The sequence below is a fragment of the Galeopterus variegatus genome, unplaced genomic scaffold (assembly GCF_000696425.1).
Source record: "Galeopterus variegatus unplaced genomic scaffold, G_variegatus-3.0.2 Scaffold2768, whole genome shotgun sequence".
Classification (NCBI taxonomy): Eukaryota; Metazoa; Chordata; class Mammalia; order Dermoptera; family Cynocephalidae; genus Galeopterus; species Galeopterus variegatus.
The window spans coordinates 61697-85333 of NW_007728879.1; the positions used below are offsets into that span (position 1 = coordinate 61697).

General features: G+C 38.1%; 1 protein-coding gene across 7 annotated transcripts in view; it reads right to left on the reverse strand.

Annotated features, from left to right (window-relative positions):
- OSBPL6 (oxysterol binding protein-like 6) overlaps positions 1-23637 on the reverse strand; it is a 212173-nt gene that overhangs the window by 43839 nt on the left and 144697 nt on the right. For all 7 annotated transcript variants that reach the window (XM_008582929.1, XM_008582927.1, XM_008582928.1 and 4 more), the window contains 7 exons: positions 19038-19160; positions 15913-15966; positions 14612-14725; positions 14347-14517; positions 11717-11849; positions 4873-4976; positions 4207-4299 (listed from right to left, as the gene is read on the reverse strand). In XM_008582929.1, coding sequence (XP_008581151.1) covers positions 4207-4299; positions 4873-4976; positions 11717-11849; positions 14347-14517; positions 14612-14725; positions 15913-15966; positions 19038-19160 — 792 coding nt within the window. The remainder of the gene's footprint in view (positions 1-4206; positions 4300-4872; positions 4977-11716; positions 11850-14346; positions 14518-14611; positions 14726-15912; positions 15967-19037; positions 19161-23637) is intronic.

Consider the following 23637-nt stretch of genomic DNA (forward strand, 5'->3'; position numbering starts at 1 on the left):
TTTATGTGATGTCATGTTATATGAAGTCAAAAGGTATTCAATAAATGGTAGCAAACAAAAAAATAAGTTCAGAAAAAACATTAAATAACATGCAAAAGCTAAAATGAACGGGTTGTAATGAAAGCCTCCTGCTGGCCAGGCAGAATTTTAAAAAATTTCTTACTGGGAGAAAAAAGTGAGTGGAAGGGTACTAGGATTCTTTAACTCCCCACTTAATCCCCTGGCGTAAAACTCATTTGCTGGGACCCAACATTGGGAATAGTGTTGGGATTTTCAAGCCAAAGAATTTCCCAAGGAGGAAAACAGTCCCCATCGAATAGGGAAAAAAATATATCAAGTTCCTCAGTGTGTGGGGACAATACCTATAAAGATCAACTATGAAAAACTGAAAGCATAGGTTTCATTTAGTGGTGTGCACCTATGCATAAACCAACAGAAGAATCCTAGAGCTTTCTTTCTTTTTTTTCTCTCTCTTTTTGATGGATGGGATGAAGGGATATTTTCCTCTTATCACTCAGCTTTGCCTCCATCTGACAGATTCTGACTCTCCAAGGTTTTAAGCAATAATTTCATTTCCAATTAATTAAGATGAATGCTCTTAGAATCACCAACTGACCAGATTAAAACAACAGTATAACTGCTTTAGTCTTTTGTAATGACAGAAAAATATTTTAAATTCTTATATCTCCAATTCTCCTTAAATTTTCCAAGTTATATTCCTATTTCTCTTCAATCCTTACAAATCTTCTGCGTATATGTACGAAGCTACTTCAAAAAGTTCATGGAAAGATCTGTATTATCTTTTAATTCTATTTTGCCACAAACTTTTGGATGTATCCTTGTGCACCCACATACATACATAGTCTGTTTTCCACAAAAAATTTTCTATACAATAACCCTTTCTACTTAATGTAGTAAAAGAAAGAAGAATTTACTTCTACCCTGCAGTGTAATTTGAGTATCTGTGAGATCTAGGACAGATACACATGAAAGACATTGGATCATTTATCTGCTGCTACATACCTCCTACTATTCCTCAGCCCCTCCAGCATCTAGAGATCTAGTATTTAATTCTTGTTATTAGCAACATAGGAAATCTAGCAGCTCTTTCTTCTACAGCAAACCTTTTAAAATCATTCCCTTCTTGCCCTCTTCTACCTCATTTAAAACACAATCAAACTGTTACTGCATAAAGATACTGAGATTTTTATGAGTACCAGAAAGTTCAAAGTTTGGGAGACAGAAATCCTTTCTCTAATAAGTAATTCTCACAGAATCTTTGAGGACAAATGTTGACTTCATGAGTTACACAATAGGTTCATGAGTCCAAGTACCCAATGGCTTCCAGTAGAAATCTGGCCATATACAGCCAGAAGTTAATTTTCACATTCAATAATAGCATAATTTAATCTATGCAAGAGTAAACAATCAGACATTCAGTATAACACATTCTTCATTTCTACTTTCCTGAAGTCAATTTTTAAAATGATCTATTTTTATAATTATTTCAAAATGACAACTACTACAGAATGTTAAATACAAAGTTCAGTGACACAACATCGGTAACAATGACAATAGTAACAATCACCGCCACCACCAGACAGTCTGATCTTCTTCACAAATGGTGTTGTACTGAAAGTTACAAACAACACAGGGGATGAAAACTGGGCTCTCACAACTTGAGAGCCTCTCCAACTGGCTGCAGCAGTGATCATCAGGGAAGGTGGTTCAAGTAGGGAGATGATTATGGGCTCAAAACAAATACTTGGCACACTTAGATGGGATTCCCACAGTTCAAACAAACAAACAAAAACCCAACGCATTTAAAACAAAAGGAAAATAATGGGTATTAGGGTGGAAGAAGGTGGTGGGTATGTTTAATTCACCAGAGTGAAAACAAATGCTATGCCTTTCTGCTGGCAAGATACTGATGAGTAATAATATTCATGTTGGTCATAGTCATCACTGGATGAACTTATGGTTCCTTAGCCATGTGTGCATTTTGAAGGAATTTGAAGTTAACTTCCCCAGTAATAGAGAATGAGCATCCTAAGAGCTCCAAGAAGACCTGTTGGTTCGGGGGAACAGAAAATGTCCAGGGATGGTACCAAATTCTGCAGTGTTCACCCTGTAATTCCTTTTGTTTTAGTCCAAGTGGAAGTGGAGTTTCTCTGGGTTTAACAGCCTACTGCCACCCCTAAGTCTATTGTTTGCACTTAGAGCTGGAACTAAATCTCCTACTTTTGAAAAGGCAAAATTTTCTTTGAGTGTGGAGATGAGATGGTTTCAATTTCCCTCAAGTATAACTAAACTAGAATTACAAAGGTCATCGTGTCACTCTTTGGCAAAACAAAAACAATGCATAAATAGAAAATTTAAAACAAACAAGCAAACATGCAGCAGGAATATGAGTAAAGAATATTTTCCTGCTTTTTGAACATTTTCTTCTGATGACTCAAAAAATCTTCAAAACTTTTCTGCATATTAAAATGCACAGCCTGAGACTAGGAGGGGTATTCACAATTGTGTTCTGTTCCCTTCAGAAAAAAACTGAGTGATATGGGGACTATGACGGGTCTCCTAACCACAGCAAGTGGCCAGGCCATTGTGTTTAAACTCACTGAGAAATGACCAATTAAGGACAACAGCTGAGAAAAAGACTCTATTCCATGGCATACCTTATGAAAACAAGATCGAAATAATATATATCCACAAATGCATATATTCTTGTAATGCCAGCATTCTTCAATTATTTTATTTATAGTAACGGTTCTTTTATTTATAAAAAAGGTTCTTTTTTCCTGGCTATGATAAGCATAGATATCATGCTTTAAAAAGAAAACCAAAAAAAGAAAAAAAAAAAAAAAAAAAAAAAAAAAAAAAAAAAAAAAAAAAAAAAAAAAAAAAAAAAAAAAAAGAGAGAGAGAAGACAATCACAAACTCAAAACAAATGAAATTGCCAAAAGCAATTTTAAGTAATTTTCTTGTGAAATCATTTGGCATATCTATCCCTAAAGTATTAATTTTATGAATAGAAGGGAAAACACACAAAAACATACTGAACAAAGGAGCATGAAAAATTGTGTTTATAGAATGTGGACATTCTAAATGAAATATTTATTCTCAAATACATTAGATTATTGAGCAAAGCAACAGTCTGTTATTTACACATTCAGAATTACAATACAAACAATGTCAGAATTAGTCAGAATTAGAATTATTTTATTAGTTATTCAGAAGACATTCAAGCATTCTGAAAAACAATTCCTCTTACTTGTGTATTAGAATAAAAACTGATTTATAATGTAGTTTTTAAAAAGCCAAATCATAAAGTCTAATTTTGACTATGCAGGGTAAGGGTCCTTTACAATATACAGCTATAATGAGAACAGTAGTGATTCTAGTTTAAAGTCCCGAAAGTAATATGATTTAAGAAATAAGAGGTTTATCTTTGTAATGCAGTAACATAAGCAGATCTTACTTTAAAACTACTTATTTCAAATAATTTATTTCCAATAAATTTAAAATAAATTTATGAGCCATTAAGATTTAGTTCAGATTTTAAAGTGATTGTTGACAGCCAAATAATATCTGTCTTTGTAGAACTACAGAACTTTAGAGTTGAAAGAATTCAGAGATCATTAAATTTACTCTAACACTTTGCCCAGGAACAAATGGAAGCCCAGAAAATTGAATAGGAATGCTCAAACTGATATCGCCAGAAAATCACAGTGATTAGGCATGAACCCGGATTTGTTGATTTCTAATCGATTACACCCCCTATCCTTGTTCTTGATGGATAAAAGATTGGACAAAGCTGACATACAAAAGCCTCTTTTAAGATCTAGTATATAATAAGTGGATGTTCATTACAACCCACTAGATTTTTAAAGTGACTTTTTGTTAAAATATCTTCTTTAAGTTTTTGTTAAAATATCTTCTTAATGGTTCGAAGGCCATAATTAAGAATGAAAATACCACTATGCTGCCATATTGTATAATTTTAACCTCTCTTTTAAATTTTTTTCACTTACGCCAGAGTAAGAAAAATAGATTTCCTGCTATTTTAGATAATATAACTCAGTTTGAAAAGCACTGGCTTTAAGGCAGTTAAGCTGCTCTCTCAATCTAACTCCCATGAACTGAGATATAAAGACCAGTACTTTAAAAGTATATAAAAACATGAATGAAAAGTAAAATCTGTACCTGCAGTTGTATTTTTGTATCTTTGCTGACACTTTTTGTTCTCCATCGTCTTGTGACCCGCTTGTCTTTCTTTGAAACATCTACACAGTTAGCCTATATTACACAAATAGTTAAGAGCAACAAAGCATTATTAAGTTCACACACATGATACAGATATAGACAAAGAGAGCACAGCAAGTTAGTAAAAAATCACTGTTAGAATCTATAAACAAACCAGCCAGGTGAGAAAGGCATATTAGGTGAATTGTGGGCATTAAAAGCTGAGACAAAAACTTAATTATAAAATGTTTTTCTGACATATAAAATGAAAACAAGATTTGAGATCTTAGCATTTTTTTCACATACAAAGATGGTAATAATTCTGAAAGTATCTAAATTTCATCTTCAAAGCTATCATTCCTAATGGAACACAAACATGAAAGAATGAGTCATATATTTATTTCTTTTTGTTAGTTTGGATTTAAATGGAAAACATATAAAAATAGTCATCTTAAGTAACACAATGACACCAAGATTCGAAAATATTAAGAATAACTTCAGAACAGAAACTATTATTTATTGTAGTTATTTCCCTTTAAATGTTACCTTATATATTCATAGAACAATCCAGTAAAGATTATAAGTTAATATCTTAAGTCCTTTTACCAGCCGCAGTAATACATTTACCTGCATGTCAGTAAAGTTAGGTGCTGATTGAGTTCTCTGAAGTATTTCCAAATTTTGCAGGAGTTTGCTAAGTTCTACAAGGTTTGACTGGCAGTGTGCAAGATCTAATAAAAACCAGAAATAAAAATATGTAAGAACTGAGCAGGGACTGGTGGTGATGGTGATAAAAGGGATTCAACCCCAATTATGGAAAATCTGATTAGTCAGTCCCATGTTTATATGATGAAGCTACTAGTAAGTGAAAGAAAGAGACTCTTCTCTGGTTTAGAACCATAAAGCAATCGATTATTAGATGACTTCAAAGCCCACTCTTACAAATCAGCAGCTATGAGTATAGAAGTCATTAAAATCTCAGTCAAACTGTGTGATTATTTTCCTGCTCTGATGGCCTTTGTCATGAAGGGAATTTCAGCAGTCTTGTGGTTTTATTCTTAGGAACCTTTCCACCTGCTCCTCTAAAATTGTTTATAAGATGGTTGCCTGGAATTTGGGAGCAAAGTCAAGTTCAGAAAAGCAGGATGGCATACAAAATCAGTTAAACATGTGTATCTATAATTTACCTCACTGACAATGTTGCAATGAATGATTTCTTTAAAATCTATTAGAGATGTCATATTAACTAAATCAAAGATTTTCAAAGTGTGTTTCTTGGTCCAGCAGCATCAGCATCACCTGGGCATCAAACTCAATTCTGTTTGAATTAACATTTAGAATGAAGAAATGACTTTTAGTTTTATTTTAAACTTTTTGGTATATTTGAAATAATAGAGAATTTTTTAAAGATCTGCATAAGAAAACATCACTCTTTAAAAAAACTGACCTTTTTTTTTTTTAATTTTTATTTTGTCAATATACAATGTAGTTGGTTATTATGGCCCATCACCGAAACCTCCCTCCCTCCTCCCTCTCCCCCCTTCCACCCAAGAATGTCCTTTCCGTTTGCTTGTTGTAACAACTTCAAAAGATTGTAGTTGTTATATCTTCTTCTCCCCCCTCCCCCGGATTTCTTTTTTGTGTGTGTATGTGAGTGAATTAATTAATTTATTTTTAGCTCCCACCAATAAGTGAGAACATGTGGTATTTCTTTTTCTCTGCCTGACTCGAAAAACTGACCTTTAATATGTGAAATTAAACACAGTCAAGAATATTCAGTTATTGGTACTACTAACTTAATTACTAAATGTTTAGAACATATCCTCCAGGTACGTGATTAATTTTGCATGTGTACTATTTATGAAAAGACCATAAAAGGGCACATCTATAAATCTCTGTTAAATTATAAAGTGGTTGTTCTTATTCTTGTTCTTTGTGTGTTGTTTAGATCTCAAAGATCTGAATTGTCATATATATGGTATATCCAGTAAAATATGGCTGTTAAGTATGGCTAAAATTAGCTGGGGCAAATAATGTAGGTAGCTGTGTCTGATGGATTTTTTTTTTTGGTGGATATAAAATAAAATAGAGGGGTGACTGCTAGGAGGGTCTTTATATAAGGACTCAGAATCTGTGCACACTCTGTGGAAAGCAGGGCAGCAGCAATCCACCTAGGGGTCAGGCCACTCTGAGGCCCCTCCTCTTGGCAGCATCTGCCTCAGGATGGAGCCCTGATGGGTTGTTCAAGGGCTGCTATTGTTCTTAATGGGCACACTTGACCATCAACTCCTTCAAAGAAGAAACCACCCAATGGAGATGCTGCAGGAAGACAGCACTGACAAGCCAGTGCCCCTCCACCTCCGCCCTCCTTCTACCTTCAGGGGAAGCAGTACTGTTCAAGGGATGCCCCCCTCCCCACGAAGAAAATAAGGAAAAGTGGCTTGGAAAGTTAGGAAATACAGAAGATAAAAGTGAAGGAATGAGGGAGAAAAGATGTGCAAAGAAGGGATTAGAGGAAAGAGAAAGGGACCTACATTCTAACTTGCCTTTTAAAGAACAAGATGACATCCTAAGCACCATGCTTATAGGGGCTTTATCTTACATTATCTATCCATTGGGCTTTCTCTTCAGTAAATATTCCATTCATACTTCTCAATAATCACGATTATTCCACATATTTGGTGCTATTAAGGCCACATAGAAATCTGGAATTGGGGCTTAAAATCATCAAAATAATATTCTCCCCCTCCCCCTTTTTTAACAGCTGGCTGTAAAGGGATCTGAACCCTTGACCTTGGTGTTATTGGCACCACACTCTAACCAAGTGAGCTAACTGGCCAGTCTCACCCTTTTTCTAAGAATGGAAAGAGAACTTTGTGAATGAACTCAATTCAAGGCAAAGAACTCAAAACTAAGAATAAGAAGAAGTCAATTTACTCTACAGTTTTTGGTCTCAGCTTCTTTACCTGTCAAATGGTGATAGTAATATCTACCTCTTTTATCTGTCTACTGATAAGGTAGATGAGAAAATTCTATGCAAACCAGAAATGTTCTTAAAGGAGTACTGATATCATTGTGACTAATCATCTTTTAGAGCTTTAACTTGGACCAAGACAAATCATTCTTCAACACTTCTATCCTTTAGAATATGGAAGAGATGGATTTCACTACTTGTCTGAGTGTCTGGCTGTACGCAAGGATTACAAAGATTTCAAGACAATAAAAATACCCTTTAACAAAGAACTCTGTAGAATCTCATCAAATTAAGATTAAATCTAATTTTAGAATCTAAGAAAAAGAAAAATTATGCCAAAAAGAACTGCCTACATTTTTTATAATAGATATTTAAGTTTTTAAATTTTGACTAACAGTTTACTTATTTTCTTATCATGACCTGACTTGCTCTCAAAAGAAACATGTCATCCAACTATGAAAGAGTTAACTAAATTAAGGTATATCCCAAGTTATCCACTTATTATTTCCTTTAAGTACCATTGATTGGGAGAACACTGAGTACTGAGCACAGTTCTAAGCACAGGGAATATAGTAGTTAAGTAAGATTCACAGAATTTACATTCTAGTGAAAAAAAAAAAATTACACAATAACCAATCTGTCTGTTGAACCATTATGTAGCCATCTTTAATGATGGCATTTGCTGTCATATAAAGATGTCATATAGGATACAAACAACATTTTACCTCTATGGGGAAAAAATACACTCCAAGAGCCAAGTCATTCCCTTATATGCTTGAGAAGATCTGGACTGATAGAAATCCAAATGGATCAATGCCAGTCACTTTAAATACTAGAACTATAAGTCAGATACATTATGGATTTGATAAGATGTTACATCTTTTGAAATGCAACCAATGAAATAACCAAGAAATATTACTTTTGAAACAAAACCAATCTCAATATTAGGGACTCCATGACAAATACTCAGTATAGACCAAAAAGTGCAAAAGGAGTTTCAGAAAAGGAGAGTTACTGTGGGTTTAGGTCATCATAAGAGGCTTAAAAGAGAGAGTGGAATTTTTTCTGGATCTGGAAGATTGATGGAAAGGATTCAGCAAAACAGGAAGGTGGAGAGAGGGTAGGGAGGGCCCTGCAGGTTGGGAAGAGCAACCTACGCAAAGGCACGGAGGTGAGAACATACAAACATGTTCAAGAAATAGCAAATAAGTCTGGTTGGGTCTACAGAAGGCAAGGCTGAAAGGGTATGTAGGGCCAGAAAGCTGGAAGCATAGGTTGCTAAATGCTGGGCTAAGCAGTTGGGCTCAAGCCCCAGAGGCAATGAAGAACCACTGAAGGGTTTTTTACATAAAAGCTACTTCAAGAACTAACAGTCTTGAGGGAGCATTATGTAGTAGACAAAAAATTGACTTTGGGATTAGTCAAGTGTGCATTGGCTGGAGTCCCAATCTCTCCATCAGGGCAGCTGTATAATCTTGGGCAAATTCCTTAACCCCTATCCATTTCAGTTTTCTCATCTACAAAGTGGAAATAGTAGCAACACTTATGTCTTATGGCTGAGAGCAATGGAATATGTCAGGAGGCGTGTGGCTGCCCGGAGCAGAGTGAGTGGTGGGCCCAAGGCAGGAAAGCAGAGGGAACCCAAGGGAAAGGGCAGGTAACAGGGGGACGGAACGGAGATGTTTTCAAAGACAACAGACAGAACTCAGCCTTGGATGGATGAACGGGGAGCTGACCCTGAAGGTTCAGGGGTGGTTATGACAGGAGTACCAACAGAAACAGGGAAGGCCAGGAGCTGGTCCCACTTTCAGGGAAGACATAGGAGAGATGGCAGTGTGACAAACACCAGAGAGAGAGGAAGAGCCAATGGTGGGGTGAGGCAGTGGGGATGCAGCACAGGCTGGATGCAGGGATCTAAGATTTAAAGAGAGCTCTCAGCCTTGCGGAGAGGAATGTGGTACATTGATTAAGAGCATATGCTCTGGAGCAAGAATGTCTGAGTTTGAATCCCCGCTCTGCTGTTATTAGCCGAGTGAATGTGGTGAAGTGTGCTGACTTCTCTTTACCTGAGTTTCCTCATGGGTAAAATGGAGTTGAGAGGAGTAAACGCGTTAATGCACAGAAAACACCTAGAATAGTGCGTGAGTTTGAATCCCCACTCTGCTGTTATTAGCCGAGTGAATGTGGTGAAGTGTGCTAACTTCTCTTTACCTGAGTTTCCTCCTGGGTAAAATGGAGTTGAGAGGAGTAAACGCGTTAATGCACAGAAAACACCTAGAATAGTGCCTGGTGTATAGGAAGTCTAACATTTATTAGCCACCACTACCACCACAATTATTACCATTACCACCACCGTCACCACCATCATTACTGTCACTGCCACCATCACCATCACAACTACCATCATCCCCACCACCACGACATCTACTACCAGCCCACTGCCACCATTACCACCATCTCCACACTATCACCATTACCACCACAACCACCATCTCCACCATCACCATCACCACCACTGCCACCACTACCTCCACCACCAGCACCTCTACCACCAGTCCCCACCATCATCATTACCACCACAACCATTATCATCATCAAAATAGACCTCAGTTGAAATTATGAGCATGCCTGGCATCTCCAAAGCACAGAGTATAGTTACTGGAATCAAGGTGGCTTGGGTTAGTCCTCCAGCTCTGCCAAGTATTTGCTGTGTAACAGACAAATTACCTTACTTCTCTGAGCTTCGGTTTAACTGTCTATAAAATTAGGTGGTACATAATCCCTGTTTGGCACTATTGTAAAGATTTACATAAAACTACATATGCAAGATGCTTAGTTTGGTGTTTGGCTCATAATGAGCACCCAATAAACTGTTGCTACTATTATTGTTACTATTATTGAAGCACAAAGCGGAAGACTGAATCTTGATCATCCCTGCAGCCAAGGCTGGCCAGAGGAAAATTCCAATGGCGCAGAGGAGAAGCAGGTAGAGAAAAAGGAAAACTTCACAGGATCAATGGGAGGAAGCTGATTAAAGAAGGTCGTGCAGGGCAGGTCAGAGGATGAGGCATGAGAACAAAGCAGATGGCCTCCTGCTACCAAGAATGCTTTTTTCATAGAATAAAAAGGCACAAAGGCTAATTATCGTAGGGAAGCTGAAGTCTGTAGGCAGAGAGCAGGAACTAGTGAAACAGGAAGGACTTGTCGTTGTCTCCAAGAGAGGAGATAATTATTGCGCTAAATCCTGAAGGAAAACAGAAATGTGGGATGGGGGACACAGGGAGGAGTCAGGATGGGGTGAAGGAGGATCACCCCAACACTGGAGTGAGGATACAAGGGACCACAGAGGTAGTTTGAAACAGACGAGAGCATCCCTCCACCAGCCTGAGGCTTCTCAGCATGAAAGCCAATGTCTATTCACTTTGGTCAGATAAATAGATACTGTACCAGTGGAAGGACTAATCATTTCAGGAATATAGGTGGCCATGTTAAATGCCATGAATGTGTGTAAGGCTGCAGAACTTAAAGGAGAGGCTGAAATGTCTAAAATCACTACTGAGGCAGCCCTGCAGAATTCGAGGAAAGTAAAGCTTATATTCTTTCCCCAACCTAAAGTTAATATACTGAAATTAAAGTCTGAGTGTTTTGTGTATACCTTGAAGTAAAACCCTTTTTATGGAATGTCAGCTGGACATTACTTATGAATATAGATTGCCTCTTAAATCATATTTTCACACAAAGATCGAGTTTGGGATGTGGGTGTCTCAGAGGGCTAATAAAAATGCTGTAGACATTCAGGTCAAATGAAAACTGTCTCATAGAATGAAAATGAACAGTGGATCAAGTATGGACCAACATGCTCTGGCTGATTACAAGGTTGGAGAAAGTAAAAGCTGATTAGGAGGCTCAGAGAGGGCAGAGTAAGGAAATCGTATACTAGTCAGCATAGTTAATAACTCGTCCATACTGGAATGCTAAATGAGTGACTGTAGATCTAAGGTGCAGTGTATTTGAATTTCGCCATTTACTGCTGGCTTGTCAGGAAACATGCTTGTTCCATGAGCAAGAAAGAGTAGCAGAGAAGGCAGCTGTGGAAGTAACCTAGCAAGGAGGGCAGAGAAGAGAGTCTGGGAGCATGGGCAGAGGGCTTTCCTTAGGGCTTCCCTCTGTGTGATGACCCCAGGGTCCCAGGAGTGGGAGGCTAAGGAGGCCAGAGGAAAGGAGGGATACAGAGATGCAGAGAGAAGGTTAAGTGGTGGAAGTCAGAGTAAGGACAAACACTAGCTACAATTTTGAGGGCGCTGGAGAACTGACTGGTAAGAAGCCTGAGTAATAGGATGGAGAAGGATTTGGTGTATAAAAATAGAAAAAAGGAAACATCAAGGCCATCAAGGGGGCCAGGGTGGAAGATGTAGCACCCACAATTCACCTCTTCAGTTTTTGTTTTGGTTTGGTTTTTTGGCTTATTCTCTTAGCCCAAACCGGGCAAAAACTGACCTTCTGCACATCTGTCCATCTCTTCCGAGTCCTGTAACCAGGCTGCCACCTTACTCTGGCCAGTTGTGCAGGTCGCAGGGAGGCTATTACTGCATGGTAAAGAGGACTGCCATGGAAAGCTGTTTGGTTGCAACTACAACAAACAAAAACAGAGATAAAGTGTATGGTCACACAAAGCAGAAACAGTACATTTAAACGACTTTTAAAAAATACAAGTATCTTCAAAGCAACATTAAAAAAGAAAGGAAGAAAGGGTATACTCAAAACATGGAAGAAGCCTCTTGGCTAAATGTGGTATATGCTCAGTGCATATTCCAGGTAAAATCCATGAACAATAACAACACTGTCATTAAGTTGCTATCTCCACCATTCAGTGAAGAGGACAACATTCAAGTATGTTGCATCTCATATTCACAAGGACCTGCCAACTCAAATTCCCAATGATTTTTAATTACTCAGTAAGTTGTATTTGATACAGTGTCTTTATTGTAGTACTTTTAACTCAGGATTCCTAAGTACATTATCCACCAGCAAGCAACCTAGCAATGCTTTGAATGCACATTGAAAGTTATAATATATAAAAAGGTAGTCTTGACAAGTTATTATCTATAGCTAATAGACTTTCCATTAAAGGAATTTTATGTGAAACATAAGTATGTAGATACTAAGGTGAATACAGTAAACACTAAGTGAAAAAAGCAGAAACTTATTTCCCAAGAAGCTGAAATAACTTTAAAACTCCCTATTTAAATTTAATATTCAGTTACAACTGATTGTGTCTCTTCTAAATCATTATGGAATGAATGATACACATACTTAGCAAATCCAGACTTATTTATTACCCACACAGGACCACAAGCCAATTAACATATGGGAGTTGAATAATTTGATACTTAGAAGGCAAGCGAAGTGATAAAAAGCTCTTTTCACTCTTTGTTGTATTTTGATAAATGTAATGGAAATGTTTTGCAGAGTTAGATACTAGAGGTATGTCATTCGTAATTAGAGCAATAGATCTGTTGTGAAAGCCAGAGTTGAAAAGCTTTCTTATTCCAAGGCAAACAGTGGAGAAGATTTGGTTTCAGTTCTCCATTCTCAGATATCATCCAAGTTATTTAATAAATTACACAAGGGATGAATATAACATATTTTTTATCAACACTGTGTGCCAATGACACAGTCAGAAGCTAGAAAAACCAAGGAATTAAAAATTTATATTTTTTAAAGATCCATTCATTTCTCATTTAATTTGAACTAACTCTAGAATTCATTCTACCTTGTGGTGAAAATACAGGAGGCCCAGAGAAACTTGGAGACTGTCTTGAGCAGGTGTTAAGTTCTCAACCTTCCTAACTCCCTGACATCCTGGTTTGTTCCTTTTATTTCAGAACTGGTTGGTATTAGGGTCCACCCAACACCTCATTCCTAGGAGAAAGATAAATAAACAGCCCTTGGTAAGGCTGCAGCCAGAATGAAATAACGAAAGGTTTGAGAGCCTCGAGAAATCCAACTAATGGGATTGAGCAAAAATTACCTAAGTAATTTCTATTGAAATAACAAAAACAGAATATAGTAATGTTTTATTTAATCTGCTTTGGTTAGTCTTGCAGATATTCCACAAGGTTTTCTAATGCTTTACAAAGGAAACTTGGATCTATGTATTATATACATTCCTGTGTAAGCAAACAAAGGAAAGCAGAATCTTCACTGGAATGTTCTTGAACTCAACTCTTTGTGGCAGCCAGCTTCCTCACAGCTATCTCTGTCCCCAATTTCAGGTGCCAAGTGTGAAGCTGGAGCACCCCTGGGCTGTGCAATGTGGTTATGTTTCAGGAAAGTTAATTATGGAATCAAAGGCAGAAACAGCTGTTTCCCTGCCTGTTGTCCTAACCTTGACTTTTTAACAGGCAACATCTCTAACTGTTCAACAACATAGGAATTAAACTCATTACAGCCTGAGGAACAACTTTAGCCTCCCTTAGTCTGGAATAATGGAAAGGACACTGATTTTGGAAGCAGACATGTGGGTTCAGGTTTTGGCTCAGCTGTTTAATGGCTATGTCACATCAAGACAAATTCTTTACAGTGGATCTGTACAAAGTTCAGAGACATCTGAACTTTGGCTATATGAAAGATTAGAGATGAATGAGTGATTTGACACTGGCTTAACACAGTGCCAGGTCATTCCAATAGGCTTCTGCTTCTATTACTGTCACATTATCAAGCCACTTGCATTAACTTCATGGGAAATTTACTAGCCTCTCTCTGGGTTGTGTATACATTACGGTTTAAGGAAAGAAAGCAAGTTTCATTTTCAAAACTTTGGGGTCTTCTTCTGAGTGCTAATTAAACACATGTTTATTCCACTTCCTAATATTCTTACAAAGACACATAAAATTAGGTTGTAGTTCATTCATAGAAAGGAAAAATAACTTAATTTTCTTGGTGATCTACATTTCTGATTAACCTACACTACTGATTAACTTTGATGCCAAATGCCACTGTTGTCTTCTGAGTGTTAGTTGACAAAGCAAACTTCCTCTTATTGGCTTTTTCAAATGAGCCTCACTTATGCATTTGTATAATTTTCTAAACAATTTCCAGGCTGATTTTTATAAAACAAGTCAAACCTTTCCATCCACAACGGACACATTGGCAGCTGGGGAGGATTCAGCAGTGGAGGTTGAAGGAAATATGTGAAAACTAGCATCTCTTGGTGATCTCACAATTTCATTCTGACGATACAGCCGATGGTGGCGCAGTTTAGAGACCCACGCATCAAACCAGTCCTGGGATTTCACCTGAAACAATGAACAAGAGGAGAAGGTCTACCACTGAGGCAGGCACATCACTTCCTCTGCTAATGGCAGAGAAACTGTTGAAAAGCGATTTCACCTTCAAATGATAGATGTGCTCTTCTGTGTCAAGGTCTATTCTCCGAGCCTTCTTTTTAATTGACATGACAGAGAGTCCAACATCTATGCTCCCATGGACTTTCCCTTTTTGAATCTGAAATCAAAAGACTAGTAAATATGCTGGAAGGATATAAAATGCAATGTATCTCTGTATTTAAGTGCACTCAAGGTAATATTTAATTTATCTATGGGAAGTGGAATATTACATCTTTAACAAAGAGAAAACAGTGAAGAGTCTGACGTTAAGGTTCTTAAACTGAGGATAGCTGAAGTTGTGATTCATACCGATTTCAATAAATAAAACTATTCATCTTATTTCTGTTTTTTGGCATAAAATATAATGCCAATTCTTCATAATTCTATATTGCACAGTTTATATCCCCCTCAAAGTGGTTCCTAAAATAACTGTGTTCAGTCTTTGACCTATAACCCAGAACATCCCTGAGTAATCGGCTGGAAGACATCTGCTGAGGCAGAGCTGGGCAGCTGGGGCTAGAGAGCAGGGAGCAGCCAATAACTGTGTTCAGTCTTTGACCTATAACCCAGAACATCCCTGAGTAATCGGCTGGAAGACAGCTGCTGAGGCAGAGCTGGGCAGCTGGGGCTAGAGAGCAGGGAGCAGCCGGCTCTTCCTTCTGGCTGCCCTCTTCTGATCAAGGACACAGCTGATTCAATAGCAGAGATGGGGACAAAACTGAAATCTGGGCCCTCTGTGATTTCCCCTACACCACAATGATATGAAGGAGGGAATTTTCCAGTTTTGCATGTAAACTACTTTGTATGCTAAAGAAAAATAATTTGGAATAATTTCAGTGAGTTGGGATTACCAAGATAAAAAGATTATGAAATAGAAATGAAGTTCAAAAAATAGTTTTTAAAAGGACATTGACAGGAGCAAAGATTGCTTTAAGTCTCAAAAAAGCACATAAAGCAGAGTTTATTGAGAGATACAGAAAAAGTCTATGTGTGTTTTCTCTCCAAGAGAGAAATGATGATTTTATTAGTGTGTAACTTTTAGGTTTAAGCTTCTGTTTTTAATAACATACACTAAAATTGTTAAATTAAATCTTTATGCACTAGTTTGAGATTTTACGCTATCTTCAGTATAAGCATAAAACACACCTTGTATGGAACATGAGGTTTAGTAGCTTGTTAAATACTACAGGCACAGACATGCACAAAGCTGGTAACTAAAGCACAAGGCTTGCACAATTACAGTATTTACTCACTTCAAGCAGAATTCTAAATCAATCTTCGAAACATGTCCTGTGTGCTACTTACATCAAGTGGTGCCTTTGAATACTTTAACATTCCATTATCCAGGACAAAAAAACGCTGCAAGAACCAAACACCCCCAGTTATTGTCTGTAGTTTGAATTATATAAAACATTCACAGGTGTGTGTCTAAAATTACTTGGCATGTAGTAATCAATATGTTTGATCACTTTAATGTATTTGGATTCAGTGCATCTGGCAACTGTCAGTCACATTAAATGGTAAGGAGATCAGAGCTCTAGTTCTATACTATTAATCTACAGGGCTCTTTTATAAGTAATCCAATGAGAATGGAGTTTTTTCAACACTGTTTTTCTTAGTAGGAAGGGACTCTCAGGGCCTGCAGCTAAAACCTTCTGAATGAACCACATTGGGATGTTTTTGAAAGTGAGAAATGAGAATAACCTGGGCTAAGTCACAGTGATTCTGTGAGGAGCTCTACACAATTCTGCAGCGAATTTTTTACGATGGAGGTAAACTGAATTTCCTATGGATACCATGATAATTCTTGAAAATGCTCATATCCGTTACAGAAGCCAGTGAACTGGATCTATGAATAATAAATTATCTGAAAGTTTAAGTAGCCTTAGCAATATGACTGCATCTCCACTTAGTGAAATAGTTGTATTCCACTATTAGTGAAAGAGATTAAAAATTATTTCTAAACTACATTAAGGGTAAAAGAAAGAGGTTTTTGGCTATTTTGGTCTCCTCCAAGATGATCCTGGTCCAGTCTGAGTGGATTTAGCCATTTTTGCTCCACAAGCACTCAGGAACTCTCTGCTGTCGATTTCCTTCCCATGGCAATTCACAAGAGAACAAACAGCTCCCAGGACCCAACCAAACAATGGGTCCAGTGCCCTTCTCTACTTGTACAGAGACAGGGAGTCTTTCTGTTGCTGGAAAATGACTCCACTGGAAAGTTTTTATGTGATTCAGGAACTCTTACCTGCTGAGGTGGCAGGCAGTCAGGCCTGGGGACGCCCTGCATAGAACTCACAAAAAGCCACTGTAACCCCTTTGTTACAGGTTCTGGGGGACAATAAACAGTGGAAGAAAGAATCTCTACAGCTGAGAAACACTGGATTACTTCATTCCCTTGATGTGGGCAATCAAATGGGCTGATGCAGTGAATAAGTATATGGTGACAGTAGAAATCAGAAGAAAAGGCAATGTGAGGCAGGCCCTCCTGTTATTTACATAGCAAAATGTTCAAAAGCATGGTCTAGAAAGTTGCTGTCAAACCACAGCTAGTTTTGCTGAAATGTGTACTGAGAGTGCCAGATTAAAGTTAACGGTTCACAAGAAATTTCTTTGACCTTTTTCCCTATTTTTCCATTTCTATCAAAGAATTTTAGCAGGGAAAATTAACCTGTAGGGTGTCATGGGGAAAGAGAGTAGTGAGGCCATCAATTTGGAGAAATGCAAAGTGGTAAGATCCGAATGAAAGGCAAAGGTGATCTTAGGAAGGAGTTTGGTCAGTTGGCTCAAATCTAAGGAGGGACGAAGATGAGGGGAGAGATCACTGGCATTGGGCTATGTAGGGAAAATATAGGAAAATGGTCAGGGCCCCTCAGATGTTCAGAATCTTGCTGAGCATTTGATGTAAATATGCATGTGTGCCAGGTGTTCCTTGGCTATTGTCTAATGTAATTGTGTATGTGCACCCAGGTGTCCTGGGTTATGGACATAAGTATAAAGAATGAGTGGCTCTGATCCATGGGACCCCCACCCCCTGGCAGGGGTTGCTACTGCTGCTGGTAGCTGTTGCTGCCAGTATCCCTGGGATGTTCTGGGAGGCCACCGCCGTCACTGCTGAGGACTCTGAGGACTGAGCTCATGTTGTCTGCCAATGGCTCCCAGGATCTTTCCCAATTACCTAGTATGGACCTGTGTGTGAGGGGTCTGGTGACCCAGCCGGGCATATGAGGGGTCTGTGACCCAGTCTGTACAATGGGTTTGAGGGGTCTGAGTCCTAGCCCTGACAATACAAATGGAAACTTAGTATAACTAAAATAATGAAACATTTTGGCTTTAGTTATGAAATGCCTAGCCATACAATTAGCATAGCTATTGCTGTAACCTGACAGGATAATATATAGGTTCAGGGCAGAGAGTTTCTGACAAAGGAGAGGGCACATTAGCCAGAAATTCCTTTGACCTTTTTTTTTTTTTTTTAATTCTACCTTCAGAGACAAGGAGTTGGGGCAACATTTCCCATCTGTTCACTTTTAAGTCTTTCCCTTAAAGTGCATAAAATATCTCCTTAATGAAGTTATAATGCATAACCTCCCTGCATTGAGCCAGTGAGCAGCCACTACCCAGCCATTGGGGCCAACATGTCCTCTGCCCTGAGATGAAATTTATTGGCAGAGATGGCAAGTAGATGAACTTGTTGTTCCAGTGATTTTTAGAGAAGATACGGGTGGTCTATCAAAGGAAGGCAACTGAAAATGGAGACAACTTTCTCCTCCTTAGCATCACTTAATTCTTGCTACTCAGGTGTGGCAACAATGTAGTAAAAAATATTTTCTCCATAATTAAAACTGGCAGATTGAAAAAGAACGTTGGGAGGGGAGAAAGGAATAAACTATATACTTGAAAGGGCAATAAACAAAAGTCCAGGATCAGCGATTTTCCAACTTTAGTTTGCACTGGTAAGAATAACCCTGGGAATGTATCCCAAGGAACTAAACAGAAATTCATGTGTAAATAAGGATCTTCATCACATCATAACAGTAAAAAATTAGACATGTCTGATATATCAAGCAATAGGAAATTGGTTCAGTAACGGTGACATATATAATAAAAATCCATCCAATGGAATATATGCATGAATTAAAAAATATTTAATGAGAATATATCCATACCAATTTAAGTGAAAAAAACAGATTAGATCACAATATGTACAAACTGGATTTTAAATATCATGTGAATATTTTTTCCCTGAATACATATAATACAGATCTCAGACTCAAGTAGGTATAATACGTTGCAACCCATATGGTTAAAATGAGGCCCTGAAAATTACTTTTACACATACAATCATACTTAGTTTTCCACTAATGATAGCAAATAAGATCCTCTCTATTTCTGAAGATAACCTGAGCCTGAATATGACAAAATGTTACCTTGTGCCAGCCTTTTAAAGGCCATTTTCTTTTCTTCAGCATAAAGCCTTCATGTTTGTCTGGTTTCTGGACATTGGTTTGGCCTATTTTCAGCCCTTCTATAATTTCCCAGCTGTCAGCTTCCTGAGAGAAAAAAAGAAAAACATATCACATATTTCTTGGTGCTTGATGACACTGAAGCAGATTCTTAAGTGGAAGTTGCTTTTGAAGCAACACTAACCCCACCAGAAGTATGAAAAGCATTCTGGAGCAAATGAGAACATCAAACACAGCCAGGCACATCTAATTGAAGTTAAAATGAGTTTCACAGGTGGACTCGGAGGTATGCAGGTCCATCAGAGACTCACTGGAGCCACCTCGTCTATTTGGGGCCGAATGGAAGTTCGATTGCCTGTACTCAGAATGTTTAAAATGCATTTCTCCAGACAGCTAATCTGTGCGCACAGAAGCACTTTAAAGTTTCAAAATAACATTGTTTTGATGACAAATGTTCAATTAGTGTGTGGACCTGACTTTCTGTGTAGAAACAGAAAGTCTGCAGTGGCCTGAAGCAGCTTGTAACTTGTTATTAACACTGAAGAACAGTGCTGCGGTCATGCTTCCTCTTGGGGAGGCTGTGTGCATTTCAAAGTGAGCATAAAATGCCTTACTTTCCAGACACACACCGAGAAGCTCTGGCTCTCAAAGATATACACACCCTTGGGAGCCTGTGGAAAGGGCAGCAGAGTACAAGGCCAAAAATCTGGGTTCCAGAGCTCACATTCCCAGCTCCTCTGCTGCAAATTGATTAAATCATGGTGTCCTCTTCCATAAGACATGCTTTGTTCTTTTACATTTAAAAAAATTGTGGAAAGGGCAGCAGAGTACAAGGCCAAAAATCTGGGTTCCAGAGCTCACATTCCCAGCTTCTCTGCTGCAAATTGATTAAATCATGGTGTCCTCTTCCATAAGACATGCTTTGTTCTTTTACATTTAAAAAAAATTTTTTTAAAGGATTGTCAACATTTATAAATCAGAAAATTTCAGACTTTAAAAATCAAAAATTTCTGAAAGCCTATGTGATCTGGAGACACTGGGCCTGCCCTGAGGGAAGCATGCCTGTCTTCAGTTGCCATAATCCCTGCTGGGCTTGCTTCTGTTAGCTACCTGGCCCTTAGCAGCATCCTAGGTTTTAAAATCCCAGGACCAGGTGATTTCTAGGAGCCCATATAGCTCTAAAGTAATCACTGACCTAGCAAACACTTTAATACCCCATATTCTAGATCTCAGGCATGAGATCTGGACCATCATGTGCCCTGTTAACAATTAGGCAGAAGGAGTGGCTCCCAACATCCCATGCACAACTGCTACAATCCTGTCCGCAGTATAGGGAGGCTTAGCTTCGGAAAGATGGATGCAGTTTCCATGGATCAGGGCCGGAACCTTGACAGAATGTCCCATCCCAAACTGACTTGGGAATCTGCCTTCTGAAAAGACACATGTTATCACAAATCATCCCTAGACCACACAACAAAGGCCTCAACAGCACTGACCAAAGGCATTCATCTCAGGGAAGATGGATTTGCTGGCTCATAGCTGCGTGGTGGCTGCCCAAAATCTGTTAAAGGACTGTGAGACTCTGACAAGGCTTAGAGGAAAAGGTGCCATAATCTGTTAGAGATGTCGGTCATGGGACAGGAGGGAGAAAACTGAGTGTTTATCACCCATTCCTCTTTTCTCCTTTTTCCTCCTTTCATCCAAGAAGCTACTTGCTCTATGGCCAAGTCAAATCTATGTTAAATCTAAATATATGTAAATGGAGTGGGATTTTTACACAGAGTTGTTTCGAGGAGACATGGCTTCATTCTAACATCATTAAGGCTAGGAAATGCTTCTGGCCTCTGAAAATCCCTCCAACTCCAAACCTGGCATCATGCTTCTGTCCTACCTAAGCCCAACCCCACAACTACCCTTCTCCCCTCAAGAGAAAACAATCTAGGACTAGTGTTTTTTCTTCATCTTCTTAGTCATCCCTCAGAAATCCCTAGAGAATGAACTACTGTACTGACCTTATAGAAACACACCTACTAGTGTTCACTTGGCAACATTAAGAAACCTTTAAAGGATCTGTAACAACCCAAGAAATGGTTTTCTATTTGAAGATAATTCTGTAAGAAACTGTGATTGATCTTGATCGGTCAAAACTGTTAATTAGATAGTGATTAAAAAAAAAAAAGGTTTCTGATGAGACAATTTCAGGCTATATAGTATACCAAATTTTTAGACAATACAAGTGAAGGTGGCATTATCATTGAGAGTACCAAATGCAGCACTTTGGCATCCCCATTTCTTAACATCGAATTGCAATTCGACAAATGAGCACTGTTTATGAATAATGTTAGAATAATAGGAGAAAATAGTAGGTTCTTATAAAAAGTCCAGTTTCTGTGGCTTTCTACTCTCACCAGCAAAGTAGATAACCACTCTACTCCAAAAAAAAAAAAAAAGGATTTTTACAAAAAATGGTATAATCAAGAAATTTTTAAAAACCCTCTCCATATATAAGTAAATGTATTTATTAAAGCTCTCTCTGTTCTTAGAGAGATATCAGCTGTACTTAATGACATTTCCATTTTCAGTAGCCCCATCCATGGGTAGTATCTCTAAAAGAGTAACATTTTTATTTCTAGCTAGATCTTATTTGAAGGCTAGTATTTATCTTTGATTCATTCTCTCTGTCTTTCTCTTTCTCTCTGTGTATGTATCATGAAAAACACTCAGTACAACTTGTGAAAATGGAAACATTTAATAGTAAGTACAAATGCTTTCCAGTTTTTTTTTCTAATTAAACTCATATTGTAATAACAGCTTGTCCCTGTGAAGCTATGGCTACTGATTTCTATCAAAGTGCTTTTTAAAAATTCTTTGAGAGTTTAACTGCAGAGGGGAAAAAAAAGGATGACAGAAAAGGCAAAAAGTTAAAATGTTTCTTAAGCATAAATGAGGTAGCTCTATACAAATAATTTCATTCACTCTGATGCAATATTACTAAGCCCAGCAAAAGAAATAGAAAAGAATCCTAATATAGTTCTTACACTTAAATAAGCTGTCAAACTGCCAGAGGCAACAGGTAACACCAGAGCAACGTTCTCCCCATTTCAATTATAAATGCTGATGATAACGTCACAAATAAAGTGTGTAAGAAATGAAACAACCCATCTCAGTACAAGATAGAAACTTCTATATCCTATTTGCCATTATGCTGAAATTTCCCCCTCTATGCTTAGTACACTAGGTCTATCTTAAGAAAACTAAAATTACTTTCTGTAAATTTAGGATATTTTTTGTAATTTCAATTGATAATTGTTTTCTTCTTAAAAGTCTCCAATTTTCCTAGATTTTCTTAGAACAGAAACAGAGCCAAAAGGCCTAATATTATCATGTCAGTACTTGACATAAGTCAAATATACAAACGTTTTTGGTATTACAGAAGTTTTAAAAATACGTTTAATCTAACAACAATAAATAAAAACAAAGTAATCTAAGAATAGACACAGTCTGTTAATCTGAAAAAAAAAATAGAGACATTGCCTTTCCTGAGGGTATACTATCATATGTGTGAGTGTGAGTGTGTGGGGAGTGGATTGGTGGGGTGGGGGTATGTAAAAATGTTTTAGGAGACGAAAGCATCAAACATAAAATTTGAACAATCCTGAGCCAGGACAATGTGTACCTGAAACAAAGTTCTTCCATGGAGTGGATTGGTGGGGTGGGGGTATGTAAAAATGTTTTAGGAGACGAAAGCATCAAACATAAAATTTGAACAATCCTGAGCCAGGACAATGTGTACCTGAAACAAAGTTCTTCCATCACCAACCAGTGCCCTGGAAGCCCATCTTCTCTCAAAGGTGAGTGTGAGTGTGTGGGGAGTGGATTGGTGGGGTGGGGGTATGTAAAAATGTTTTAGGAGGCGAAAGCATCAAACATAAAATTTGAACAATCCTGAGCCAGGACAATGTGTACCTGAAACAAAGTTCTTCCATTACCAACCAGTGCCCTGGAAGCCCATCTTCTCTCAAAAGGGCTGAGAGATGGTGAGATGCTATGCTATCTGGATTGGCTGTGGCCCTCTAATTTCATGGGGGCCTCAACAGATCTGGTATCTACTAATACAAAAACACAACAAGGGTTTATTAGTCCTACAGCAAGGTCCAAATGGGCAACACCATGGAGAAGGAATAGTTAGTGGATGTTATTGGTGCCCAACCCAGACCCCTTTATCAGGCCAGTGGACTGCCCCAGCTGCTGTGAGCTGGGCTAATAGCCACATCTCTCTATGGGAAACTGCTGTTTAAGCAAGCTGAGGCCTTCATGCCTTATGCCATAATTATCAGCAAAGTGAGAATAGTATTAGTACCCACTTCAGTGGGTTGGGGGCTGATTAAGTGAGAGAATGCATGTTCTAGTCCAGTGCCTGGCACAAAGTGGGTGCTCAATAAATGTTAGCCACCTTTTTCCATTGCCGCTATGTTTATTCTCCCTTTCCTTTAACTGTAAAAGAGAACTGATGTTTCAAGGAGATTACTAGTTATATTTACCAAGCATACACTCTATTTGCTAT